A 12,457-nucleotide genomic window follows, 5' to 3' on the forward strand; every position below is an offset into this window, starting at 1 on the left:
CGGCCCACCAGCTCCACCAGCAGGGCGGCAGCCCGGGGTTCCCTCCCCCACTCCACCCTACGTGGAAAGGTCGCCCCCGCCCGCGGCTGCTGCTGGCAGCCTCACCCAGTGGGGCTCAGTATTTGCTAAGCAAGCCCAGGATGCGGTGGGGGGGTGGGCGCGTGGTCTCCAAAGCCGGACCGGCCCCCGCTCGAACCCCCGAACCCGTTCTCTGTCCCACCTAGCCCGGGTAGGATCAGCACGGCCACAGGTCCCGCCCAGGGATCAGGCCACAGCCCACCGCCCCTACGCGTGGCGCCCCGTCCTCCGAGAGTCGGCTCTGCCCATCTCCCCACCAAAGGCCCCGCCCCCAGGTAGGGGAGGGGGAGGGCGGAGGCGCGGGACGGCTCAGTGGCACCGGGTCAGTAAGGGGGAAGGCGGGACCGAAGCTCGGAGGGGGCGGGGCGAGGCGCCCAGGCCGCCGCGGGGGGGAATAGGACTACAAGTCCCAGCAACCCCCAGGCCTTCCTCCGGGGGCGGGGCCGAAGCTGAGCAGCCAATGGGAAGCGAGTCTCTGGAACAGGCTAGGAGACACGTGTGGCCAATCCCGGGGATCGCCCAGCCATGAGCAGATGGAAGGGCGTGGGGGCGGGGAGGAGCCCGGCTAGGCCCCGGACAAAAGCCGGGGCTGGGGCGGCCGCCGCGGGCACAAGTTCCGAAGGGCGCTCCGGGGCGCTGGGGGCTGCAGCCGGGGCCTTCGAAGGAGCTACTACCGACGGGCGGCCGCGGAGAGGTGAGTGGCGCGCGGCCGCGGCAGGGGCCCCCGGCCGCCCTCCTGCCCCCCGCCGCCGGCTCCGCGCGGACGCGGTGCCCGGCCCCCGGCGCTGGAAGTGGGCGCGTTCCCCTTCGCACGGTCCGCACGCCGCCCCTCCCCCACGAGCGGGCCGTCCGCGCAGACGCGCTGGGCTCCGGACTTGGCCGCGGCCTGCGCGTCTGGCCGCCTCCGCTCCCCGCCCGGGCCCGCCCGGCACCTGTCGCTCCCGGGCGGACCCCAGCCGGGGCCCGCACCTGGGGGGAGGGAGACGGGGGCAGCGGCCCTGCCCGCGCGGCCTTTACCGCCGACCCTCCGAGGGGATTGGCGCGGGCCCCCGGAGGGGAGCAGGGGTGGGCGCGGCGCGCCCCGCGTCCCGGCGCCCTCCCGGGCCCGCTCCCTAGGAAAGGACAGCGAGAGGTGGGGTCTCCCCGGGCTGGAAGGGGCGGAGCCGGGGGGATTAGGTGTGAACATGAGGCCACCTCGTCCGGGCTGCTCCGGCCATCCAGATGGTCCGGAAGGCTGGAGGACCTCCCCCCACTCCCATTCCCTCCTCCCCGCCCCTCCCCCGCCTGGGTGGAGAAGGGGGAAGGGCGCTGCTGCTGGAGCGCGCACGCTCGCCCCCTGCCCACCCGCTGCCCACCCGCTGCCCACCCGCCCGGCACACCCAGCCGGGATCGCACTCCAGGGGTCAGAGAGAGAGGCCTCAGCCGCAGGGCATCCCTGGGGTGATAAGCTGCAAGTCTTGGGGAGAGGAAGTGCCGACAATAAGAGCGTTTCGACTAATTTGGGTCTCACACCCACTCATATCTTGTCCTTTGTACTAGCCTTCCAAAGGGGTCCCCGGTTCTGTTTTGGACCTGTGGTCAAAAACCCTGTTACATCTTAAAAGCGGACGATGAAATCCCTCTTGTCTAAGTCACACTCAAAGAAAAGACCTTTTTAGGGCTTCCTTCATATTTCTAACCCTTCTGCAGGCTGTCCCATTTTTCTCTGTGATATTTGTCTAGATGGGGAACTAGATGTGTTTTGGGTTTAAGCGGCTTGCCCGAGGCCACAGGGCTAGGTAATTACTAAGTGTCTAAGGTGGGATTTGAACTCCCACCCCTGGAACTAGACTGTGGAGTACCACCTTCAGCTTAAAATAAGATGCCCCTGAACTAATTACTTAGATCCTTTGGTGAGGAGTAGATGTTAACTCTCCTGTTATTAGTACTTTTACCTAAAAAACGAATACAGCCCTTTACCCTGACTGGTCTATGATTTCCTCCCTCTGATGATTATCTGTTCCCTTTCTTTGTCAGCAGGGATAGGTTCCTGGGGTTTTAGTAATAAATCCTCTGACCCACTAACTACATTTCACACCCCCAAACCTGAAATTGAAATTCAATCAAAATTGAAATTTTAATTTCTGGCAGAGTTGGCTGAAGCTCTCTAATGCCTTCAGCTATGACCAGTGAACTTATTCAGCCTGGGCTTTTTAGCCCTGGCAAGATACAAAGAGCCAGCCAACCCCTCCTGGCTCTGACATTCTTAGTTTTAAAAAAAAACTTTGACCTCAGTTACCACTTAACAGGGTTTACCTTCCTATGGATAGGTGAGTGAATGAATACCAGCATCTGTAGTACTCTGAACCAACAAGACAACTCTCTGTCTCAATCTGAAAGGACCTAGCCTTTAGGAAAATGCTCTGATGAGAATATAATTCCTTACATTACCATTCCCTTTCTACTTTTCCTTTTTAAGATGTCCCTTTAGGTATTCTGATTTCACATCTGGAATTTCCTTGGAAATGGACAAACTCGAACCTACAGCTTTTCCCTGAGAAGATTGAGGGGCAGAGATGTATAATCATGATTGGGTTTGGGGAAAGTATGGGATGTGATCCCTGGGTAATGACTAACTACCCTCTCTCTCCTTAATTGTGTGAACACCTCTCCTTATTGTCTAAAGAATGCCTTTGGTGATTGGTAAATTCTACCTCTTGCCATCAGTTAGTCAGTGTGGATTTTTTTTTCCTGTGAGTCCCAGTCACCAAAATCCATTGTTTTTTGGCAAACAGATCCTCAGTGTCTTCTCTGCTATGGTTTTGTTAACAGAAATTATTTGGAGGGGATTAGAATTCTAGACTTAAAAAGTATACCCCAAATTATTTTATTCTACTCTCTACTACTATTTTGTTGTTCTCTACACCTAGTTGGCATTTAGGTAGATCTGAGATGTGGGGCAGATGTGACACCATTACATGGACATATTATCCAAGTTGATCTTGAGGATGGGGGCTGAAAAGGGACTGTAGAATGAACTTTCCTCTTCTGTCCTTGACATGGCATTTGTCTGCCCCTGGCTTCATTTAAAGGGGGAAGGGGAGGTGTGTCTGATTCTACTTCAAGACCAGTTTTTCTGGTCCCAGAGTCAGAGGTTGGGAAATTGTCTTTGAGAACTGGGGTAGGTGGAGGTGGGGATGGGGGGGGTGTGCTGGTCTGGGAAGTCAGAAGAATTAGCCCCAATTTAAGAAACAGCTAGACAGTTCCAGAAATGAAAAGACCTGCAGTCACTCTCACTGCCATACCTAATGGTTCTTTTTTGTAGTATTGAAAGCTCTGATTATATCCATCTTATAGACTGGTGATCCAGAAAGATTAATCAAATTGTCTTAGGTCTCAAAACAGATTAGAATTTTTAAAAAATAGATATCAATTTTGATTTTCATTTCCAAATAATCTCCATTAACAAAATTGTAGCAGAGAAGACCCAGAGCATCTGACTCACAGAAAAAGGAGCCAAGCTCCCTGAGTTAAGAAAATACACCTCTCTCCTTCTATTGGGGAGGTATGTTTTTTGAGGGGGGGGGATTTCTGGGCGTTCTGAGAAAAGATGATTCTCTGGGTCAGGAAGGAACAAAATATACTTGGAGATGGGTAAAAGCCAAAGATTTAAACAAAAATAAGATAAAATTTAAAAGGATGGGGGTGGGTGGGGAAGGAAAGCTATACATTCTCTATAAGTGGGGAAGGGAGAGGACAAGGGGGTGGTTCTGCATTGACTGATTTTTCAGACAAGAGCCTCTGTCATTAGCATGCTTCACTTTTGATTCCTGGATAGGGACAAAATTCCAGAGGTGTCAAGATCTGCAAAAACCCAGACAAACACTGTCTGGAAGCCACCAACCTTGACATTTTCAAGGAACATTCATTTTTCAAGAAATTTTCTTCAGTAAACATAATGTTGCTTCTGCTCTTAAGGGAAGAAAGTCTTGTTTAATCTGTAACCTCCCCTATTCCGGAATTGGAAGAAATCCTGACTACCTTTTTTTCTTTCTCCATTGGCCCCTCCCTCTCTTTCCCCAACCTGTTACTCCTGCTGTCTTATGGGAGGACAGGACAGGATTGGACAAGGGAGGGAGGGTAAATGGAGAAATAATTATCAGGGTTTTGTTCCTTTCCTGGAGTGGCAGGAGGATGCTGTGATTTGGGGCTCCTAAAAGTAAAAAATTCACTTGTTTCTCCCAGTGTCAGGAAGCTTCCCAAAGAGACCAGCTGAAATAATAGTTTATTTAGAGTCTGAAGAGAGACTTAGAGATCTTTGAACTAACCTGCTCGTTTTATAACTGGAGAATTGAGGCTCACAGAGGTAGAGCAATTTGCTTGTGGTGGTAGAATTAATTTTAGTTCATTGCTCTAGGAGTGACTGGTGCATGTGGGGTTCCTGAGTTGCACAATTACTACAGCTAAATGACCTGACTGTGCTCATTGTTCTACCTGGACCATTGGTTTTCCCCCTCTGTTTAATAACGATGCCCCAAAGGCAAGATCTGATTTTTGGAAGATGTTTGAAAGATGTTGAGTTCCTTCAGTGCTTCTCATTGCCAGCCCACAAATACTTGGTTGGCTGTGTCCAACAGTGAGCACAAAGACTTTGGCTTGTCCAATGTCGTGGGCTAATAGATGTAGCTTCTTTGAGGAGTGAGGTCAAAATTGTGACAAGGGCTTTGAGAAAAATCTAGAAATCTAGAATTGTGCAATTCTGGTTGGGTGCACTAGAGATTGGGGAGCTGAATGTGTGTGCTGAGTAAGCTGGGGTCACAAAGAATTTCACTTTTGTTGTATCTGGACTTTGTAGATTGAGAGTCTTTAACCTGGGTTCTGTGAACTTTATTATTTCAATTTTGGTAACTGTTTAATATTACTGGATTCCATTGTAATCTTGTGTATTTTAGATTTTATATAAGAATATGAAGGTGTCCACAGACTTCACCAAACCAGGACACAGGCAAAAAAGGGTTAGCTGCCCTTTCTCACACCCTCCTCCCCATCATCCACAGAATGTGGTGGGAAGCCTTAAACAGATAGCCAGCCTGGAGTGAAAGCAAAGGTGAAATTGTTTGTCAGAGAAAGCTGTCCCTGACTTCTTCTATAGTTTTCTTCTAGCATCTCATCCTTCCCTTGTATTAGAGAAAATGCCACTTTATCCCCCTTGGAATCTTTTTCTGCTCTTCCACTGAGAGATGTTGAGATTAACTGTTCTAGTTGGAACCATAATGAGGAATGGCTCTACCCAGCTGGAACTAAACAAAGGTCTTTATCTGGGAGTCACAAGTCATGAGACTGGGGGGTTTGGGAATGAGAGAGAGAGAGAGAGAGAGATTAAGGTAGGTTGTCTCTTTGTTGCTCTTCTCTGACCACAGGCCTTCTATTCGCCTTGCAGTGTCTATCCCTCTGTAGCCATGTCAGCCAAGGCCATATCAGAACAGACGGGGAAGGAGCTTCTTTACAAGTACATCTGCACCACATCAGCAATCCAGAACCGGTTCAAGTATGCTCGGGTCACCCCTGACACTGACTGGTCCCACCTGCTGCAAGACCACCCTTGGCTCCTTAACCAGGTCTGCTGTCTACTAGACCTACATATTGGGGGCGAGAGGCAGATGGCATAGGATAGGAAAGCAGTCTTGTTAAGGAGAGGAGACTGACACTCATTAAATAATTTGATAAAATAGATAACAGTCTGTGCTGAGCTTTTCCATAGGTTCTTCAGTTAGGAAGGGTAAGGCTGGTCTGGATCAATGAATCCATAACACTTACTCTCTTTCAAGCCTTGTGCTTTTGTACTGCAGATACAGATACAAAAATGAAAGTCTCTACCCTCAAGGAGCCTTGGATACAATATGGGTGACAGATCCATGCAGAATACATGTGCTCAAAATGTGTACACAGTGATGTTGGGAGAGAGTGGGAGAGGCAGAAGGAGAATAAATAACTGAGGGTATAGGAGGTATGCCTTGAAGCTAAGTCTTGAAGGGAACTAAGAGGGACTGAGGACAGGGCCAATGCAAAGCTATGCTAGGAAATAGAACAGGATGTCAAGCAAGCCAGGTTTTCCATTGGAATGGAGTAGCAATTAGAGTGGATCTTGGGAGATGCATAATATTGGGATAAACAGAGGGGAGAATCTAAAGTCTTTTGGGATGAAAGTTTCTTCTCTCCCAGTTAGGCAGTAGAGTGGAGTCAGTTCAAATCCAGCCTCAGACACTTATTAGCTGGGTCACATATCATCTGCCTGATTTGGTTTCCCCCAGTTGAAAAATGGGGATCATAGAAGCACCTCCCTTCTAGGATAGTTGTGAGAATCAAATGAGATCATATTTGTAAAGCACTTAGCACAGGCCCACCACAGAGTAGGTTCAGTAAATGCTTGTTTTCTTTCCCTCTATCCCCTTCCAGCAATTGGTGGTCAAGCCAGATCAGCTGATCAAGCGTCGAGGCAAGCTAGGCCTGGTGGGAGTCAACCTCAACTTAGATGGTGTCAAGTCCTGGCTGAAGACCAGACTTGGAAAAGAGATCACAGTAAGTCTGGAAGGATGGGAAATGACCTCTCAGGGTCCCCAGGTTGGGGCACTCATGCTGTGTCAGTACTGGGACCAGACTTATTTAGGTCTGGATTACCTGGGTGATTAAACCTATGCTTCCTTTGGCCTGTCATAGTGTAGGCTCATGGGGCACCAATCCATCAGTCAATGTGGTGGAGTAAGTATCCCATACACCCTGATATCACTTATGAAATTCCTACATAGCATGCATATTAAAGGGAACAATGTTGTCCAGGTGGTCCAAGTTGGTCCAGTTGGTCCAAGTAGTGTAGATGAGGCTGAGCCAGTAGTGGTGCATGGCTATTAGGAAGAGCTTATTTTGACTGTAGACACAGAGCCAAAGTGAATTTTATTAGCAAAGGGGAGAAATGCCCTAAGCTTCTTTCCCCTACTACCATGTTTCAGAAAAGAAAGGGATAATTAACTAGTCAATGGTTTAAGCTTAAGATCAGAATTTCTCAATTTTCTTTCCTAGAGTTTGAAATAACTTCATTGGTGGGTTGGTTGTTTTTTTTTCTATAGCTTATTTTATTGCAGCAAGGCTACATTTTTTCCATCAGGGAGTTAAGGAAGGAGAGAGATGGTTCTGAGATAAAATTTGGGGAAGAGAGAGTGGAGGTAGAGATAAACTTCCTCCTTTTTCTTTCCCTCCTTAATAGGAACTCCTCAGATTTTAGACCTTCATCCCTCAGAACAATTTCCCAGAGTTTCAGATAAGAAACTAATAGAGAAAATTAAATTTTTCTTTCCTTGACTTCTGCATGTCCTTGCTTTTGGGGACTGAGGCTTCAGTTTGTGTTTTGATAGAGGGGAAATAGTACTTCCTTGGGGATGCTGTCATCCCTTTTCCCCCTTCCCCCATCAGGAAGGGGGGCATCTGGGCAGCTGTCTGGCTAGGCGGGAGCTGTGATAGATCACTGTCTGGGTCCCTGACTCAGCGGTGACGCATGGAGTTAAGTCAGGGGACAAGGGGTGAAGCTATGTCTGATGAGGGAATGTCTCTGCCAGTGCCTTAATCAGACTGATTAGCTCTGTGTGGTTCTCCTAACTCCCCAGGAGGGTCTATGTCAGAAAGCTTTTTAAGTGTCCTGATTTATCTCCTCTTCCTCCCTCCCTTGTATATTGCCTCACACGACTTCTGTAATGTCCTCATCTTGTCTTTTTCCTATCCTTGAGCAGCAAGTTAGTTTCCTTATTCTATCCAAATAAACTCTCTTATTCCTTATTTTTCTCCCCCCCCCCCATTTTGGGGGGGTACATAGGGGAAGAGCTAGTGATTATATATATGATTCTACATCATATTCTATATATCTATAGAAGTTGTTCTTCAGAGGTGGTATAGAGAGTCATGGAAGACTTATAACTTTTCTCCTTGGAAACCCCCTGCACAGGAGAAACTTCCTACTGTGTTTTCCCCAGGGGTCAATTTTGGCCACTATGCAGATAGGGGAAAGGTGTGATGATTTAGGAATGTCTCCTTATGCCCAGATTCCCCTATCCCTTCTGTTCCTATTGCCACAGATTAGAATCCAGGAACAGTTTCTATCTTAGTGGTCCTGATGCTGTTTCGACTCCCAAGATACAATTTGCTCCATATTCATCTTCTTCCTCTCTGTTTTTTTTTTCAGATTGCCAAGGCCAAGGGCATCCTTAAGAACTTTCTCATTGAGCCCTTTGTCCCTCACACTCAGGTGGGTATCAACCAATCCATTCACAAATATTAATTCATTGTTCAGTCAGTCAGTAAAGCATTTACTAAATGTGCTGCCAAGAACTAAGCACTGAGGTTACAGAGACAAAGTGAAAATCCCTGCTCACAAGAAATTTATCTTAAAGGAGAGATAGCTTCCATAGTTAGAAGCTCTTTTGATGTGCCAGGCCCTCTGCTTGGACCCCTAGCATTCTTCCTTCCCTTCAATCCTGTTGTTCCCTTGTCTTTGTGGATTTGCAAGATGTCTAAAGGAAAAATCAGACTGTAGAGAAAAGTAATAGGAGTTAGGGATTGGAGCCTGGAGAAGTGGGTTAAGGGTGGGGAAGAGGGAGTGAGGAAATGGGTGTAATTTAGCAGACTGGAGGGACTAAGGCTATATAGTTGACAAAGTGGATTTCCTATGGGACTTATGCTGGATCAGGTTAAACCATCCCAGTATGACTAGGGGATGCCTCATGTATGATTTCTGGAGGGAAAGATGTTAAACCAATGTTCCGTGGGTGAGTAGTCTCATCCCTCATTTTTTGAAGTGAGGCTTAAATCTGGTGGCAGTTGGGGTGTCATACAGAGACCAGGGTCAGCCTGCAGCTCTTACCTCTTTTGTTTCCTCTGTGGCTGATAGTTCCTGCCTAATTGTCTGTCCATCCTCCCAGGCTGAAGAGTTCTACATCTGCATCTATGCCACTCGAGAAGGGGATCATGTCTTGTTCCATCATGAAGGGGGGATGGACGTTGGGGATGTTGACACCAATGCCCAGAAGCTGCTGGTTGGAATAAATGAGAAACTGCACCCTGCTGACATCAAGCAACATCTGCTGCCTCATGTCCATGAGAGCAAGAAAGAGTTGAGTGTGGCAGATTATGGGATCCCACTAGGGTGGGGAGGGATGGGGCAGGATTATCCGAAGGAGAAGTGGAGCATTCAGTTTAGGCTTTATGGGAAGGAGTATTCTAGAAGGGCCTTATTTTTTTTTTTTTGCAATATCCCTAATCCCCAGTGCTAGGATGACCCCAAACCATAAATTTACTACAGGGCAGAAAGGGTGGTGAAAGTGATGCACTATATTTTTTTATCCTAGGATTCTAAACTCTCTTGGAAATAAAAGAAAAAAAGCAGTGTTTTTCCTCTCTTAAGCTCTTTCTGTGGGCCCTTTAACCTGTGGGGCAGTGAAAGGTGACATACAAGCCAAATACAAGGCAGACAGAAGCTGTCCTCCTGTCTGGGAGAGGACTGAGTCAAAGAAAAATATTCATTTCATCTGTTTGCCTCTGTCAGTTATGTCCCCTCCTCACCTGACAGCTTCTTTCTGCCTCAGTGCCCCAAGGACAAGTATGGAGACAGAGCCTGCAAGATGAATGATTTTGCAAGGAGCAGACAGACTTGAGCTAGGGCTAAGCATGGGGGAATTGAAGCTGAGTACTTGTCTCCCTTGGCCCTTTCCCTTCCCTTCTGTCCCCTCTCCTCACTCAAAGCTGGGAGATTTCCCCTAATGAATGACTCTTCTTCTCTCAATCCAGGATCTTGACCAGCTTCATTTCAGGACTCTTCAACCTCTATGAAGACCTCTACTTCACCTACCTTGAGATCAACCCCCTGGGTAATTTGGATCCACCATGTGGGAGGGAGGAAGTGGGAGCACTTCTTTTACCCCCTGTTGGATTTGCCAAAGTAACTGTCCTTGGTAGCAGGTGTGGATTAGGTTTAGGTGGGGAAAGAAAGGAGGGAGGGTCCTTACCTTGCATTTAAAACATATTAATAACTGTATTTCAGTATAACTAGCTTCCTTTGTAGTTCTCTGTGTTTGTGCTATGCATTTAAAAACATTGTTCTGAGAAGGGGTCCATGATTCTCCCCTACTACCCCCCTATAAAAATTGGTTAAGAACCTTGGTCTAAACTCTCTCAAGTTGACACTACACTGGGTGATCTCTTTGACCTTTTCCATATTTTGAATTGGTCTTGCTTTGGAGAAAGTTGTTGGTTGACCCCTAAAATGGGTCTTTCTTGTTGCCCTTCAGGTCATTGTTTTCCTGCCAAGACCTTCCTCTACTTTTTCCCAGCTCCCCAGAAGCTTCTCTGGTTGTGTGTCCTCAGACACCTTCCCTTCCCTTCCTTTAGCATACACACACCAAGCACTTTCCTTAATGAGTTAGTCAATCATTGACACATTTCAGGATGAGCAAGTGAGTCAGTCTATGAAAACCTTTGGTTTGGCAGCCTAGAGTGGAGGGAGGAGGGAGACTCAGGCACCTTTGGCAGCTGCTTCTTGAGAAAAAAATCCAGAAAGCCAGAAAGTAAAATCATTTACTCTTATCATGGCTGATTTGGCATTCCTTTTAATGGGTGGAAGGAGGAATCTAGCCAATTTAATTATCTAAATGGACTTGGGGGGTAAAGGGTGAGGGAGGGGGGAAAAAGAGGTGGATTTGTACTGAGCCGGAGTTAAATCAAACCTGACATTTGGGGGAAGGTGGGGGTTTAGCTTGGTTCTGTTTTTCTTCAGTAGGAAAACAGGCTATTCCCTCCCCCAGGAGCTGGCTTCTCCCAGTAGGGAGGTTTTACATCATGGGGTACAGTAGAAAGTGAGCATTCAAATCCTGGCTCCACTGTTTACTTGTTTATGTGACCTTGGAGAAGTTGCTTAACCTAACTGTTTTCTCATTGGGGTTGGATTAGGTGATGTCTCTATTGCCCTGTAGGTCCAGATTAGGGATTTTTACATTTTGATAGGGTAGTCTGGATTCTTGTGATAGCTTGATGAAGCCTTTGGACCCCTTCTCAGAATAGTATTTTTCAATTCATCCAACAAAATGCATAGGATTACAAAGGAAACTAATCATATTGAAATACAGCAATCAGAGTATTTTTTAAAAAAGAACTAAGTTTTCTGACCCTGGGTTAAGAATAATGGGTTAAGGGATGCTAAAGAAATGAATATACCTGCATGTTAGACCTGACACTGATGCATTATGGGAGGGGAGAACAATGGAGAAGATTGATAATTTATATTAAAGCAGGAAAAAGAACATTGCCTGGAATGCCCATGCTGTGAGAAGGATTATTGACTCTCAAGAGAGTAAAGTAGTCTTCCAGACCAAGTAAAATTGAACCAATTTAACTTGTTATTTTGAAACCTGCTTTCCTTGGAACTCAGCCTGTGTTCTTTTGGGTCTGGGAAATCAACAGATTTAAGTCTCATGTGAATGGGGTTGTCTGTGAGGAGGAAATTCAGGGCAGGTGGGTTTCCAAGGGACTCTGAGATGGAATTCTGCCTGACTCTGTTCTTTTTTCCCTTAGTTGTGACAAAGGAGGGTGTCTATATTCTTGACTTAGCTGCCAAGATTGATGCCACAGCTGATTACATCTGCAAAGTGAAATGGGGAGACCTGGAATTTCCTCCCCCCTTTGGGCGGGAAGCTTATCCAGAGGTACAAACCCTTCTCCCCCACCCCCACATACATACTCTTATTCTTTCCACCTGTGTCCTGGAAATTAACAGTAACTTCAGGGAAGGAGTTTGGTTATTTGGTTATCAAGGGAATCTCTAGGAATTAGAGACTTGAAAGGGGGAGGGAGGGATGGTAAGGAGGTATGTGTTGGAAGGCTGTATGGAGGGAGAGGGAAAGAGAACAGAACTGTAAATAGAAGCTAGGGGAGTCTTTCATTCTTTGCCCTTCATCAAGGAAAATAGATAGCTGGAGTCCAGGCTCCCTGGCAACCTCAGCCAAGAAAAGAATGATGAGTTTGATTTAATTTTCTTAAACCCCTCAGACAGCATTGGGGGTAGGAGATGGATGTCTGTAAAGTCTTTGTATCCTGGCCAGAAATCCTTTCAAATGTTCTTCTCAATCTACCTCCCTAGGTTCAGGCTCTTAACTTGATTGGATGGCTTCTGTTCATTGTTGCCTCCAGACGGTTTCCCCCTGAGCCAAGTCAGAAGGCAGCTGGGTCTGGCTGCTCTTTCAGAATGTTAATTAACCTTTTGCCTTCCTCAAGCGCCCCCCCCCCCCCCTTTAAAAGTCTTTACCTTGAGATCTGGAATGATCATAAGGTCATCTAAGCTAGGAGTCTGGAACTGAGAAAGAAG

At 47.3% G+C, this 12,457-nt stretch overlaps 1 protein-coding gene across 4 annotated transcripts in view; it reads left to right on the top strand.

Moving 5' to 3' along the window:
- Nucleotides 1-666: 666 nt before the first annotated feature.
- Nucleotides 667-12,457, top strand: part of ACLY (ATP citrate lyase) — a 48,650-nt gene continuing 36,859 nt past the window's right edge. For 2 of the 4 annotated variants that reach the window (XM_074223914.1, XM_074223917.1), the window contains exons 1-7: nt 667-772; nt 5,498-5,675; nt 6,514-6,636; nt 8,288-8,350; nt 9,024-9,214; nt 9,889-9,968; nt 11,668-11,798. In XM_074223914.1, coding sequence (XP_074080015.1) covers nt 5,517-5,675; nt 6,514-6,636; nt 8,288-8,350; nt 9,024-9,214; nt 9,889-9,968; nt 11,668-11,798 — 747 coding nt within the window. In that variant the 5' untranslated portion in view covers nt 667-772; nt 5,498-5,516. Of the gene's footprint in view, nt 773-5,009; nt 5,165-5,477; nt 5,676-6,513; nt 6,637-8,287; nt 8,351-9,023; nt 9,215-9,888; nt 9,969-11,667; nt 11,799-12,457 lie in introns of those variants that run through there. The other 2 variants (XM_074223915.1, XM_074223916.1) reach the window with 2 other exon arrangements.

The sequence above is a fragment of the Macrotis lagotis genome, chromosome 2 (assembly GCF_037893015.1).
Source record: "Macrotis lagotis isolate mMagLag1 chromosome 2, bilby.v1.9.chrom.fasta, whole genome shotgun sequence".
In the NCBI taxonomy this organism is placed as follows: domain Eukaryota; kingdom Metazoa; phylum Chordata; class Mammalia; order Peramelemorphia; family Peramelidae; genus Macrotis; species Macrotis lagotis.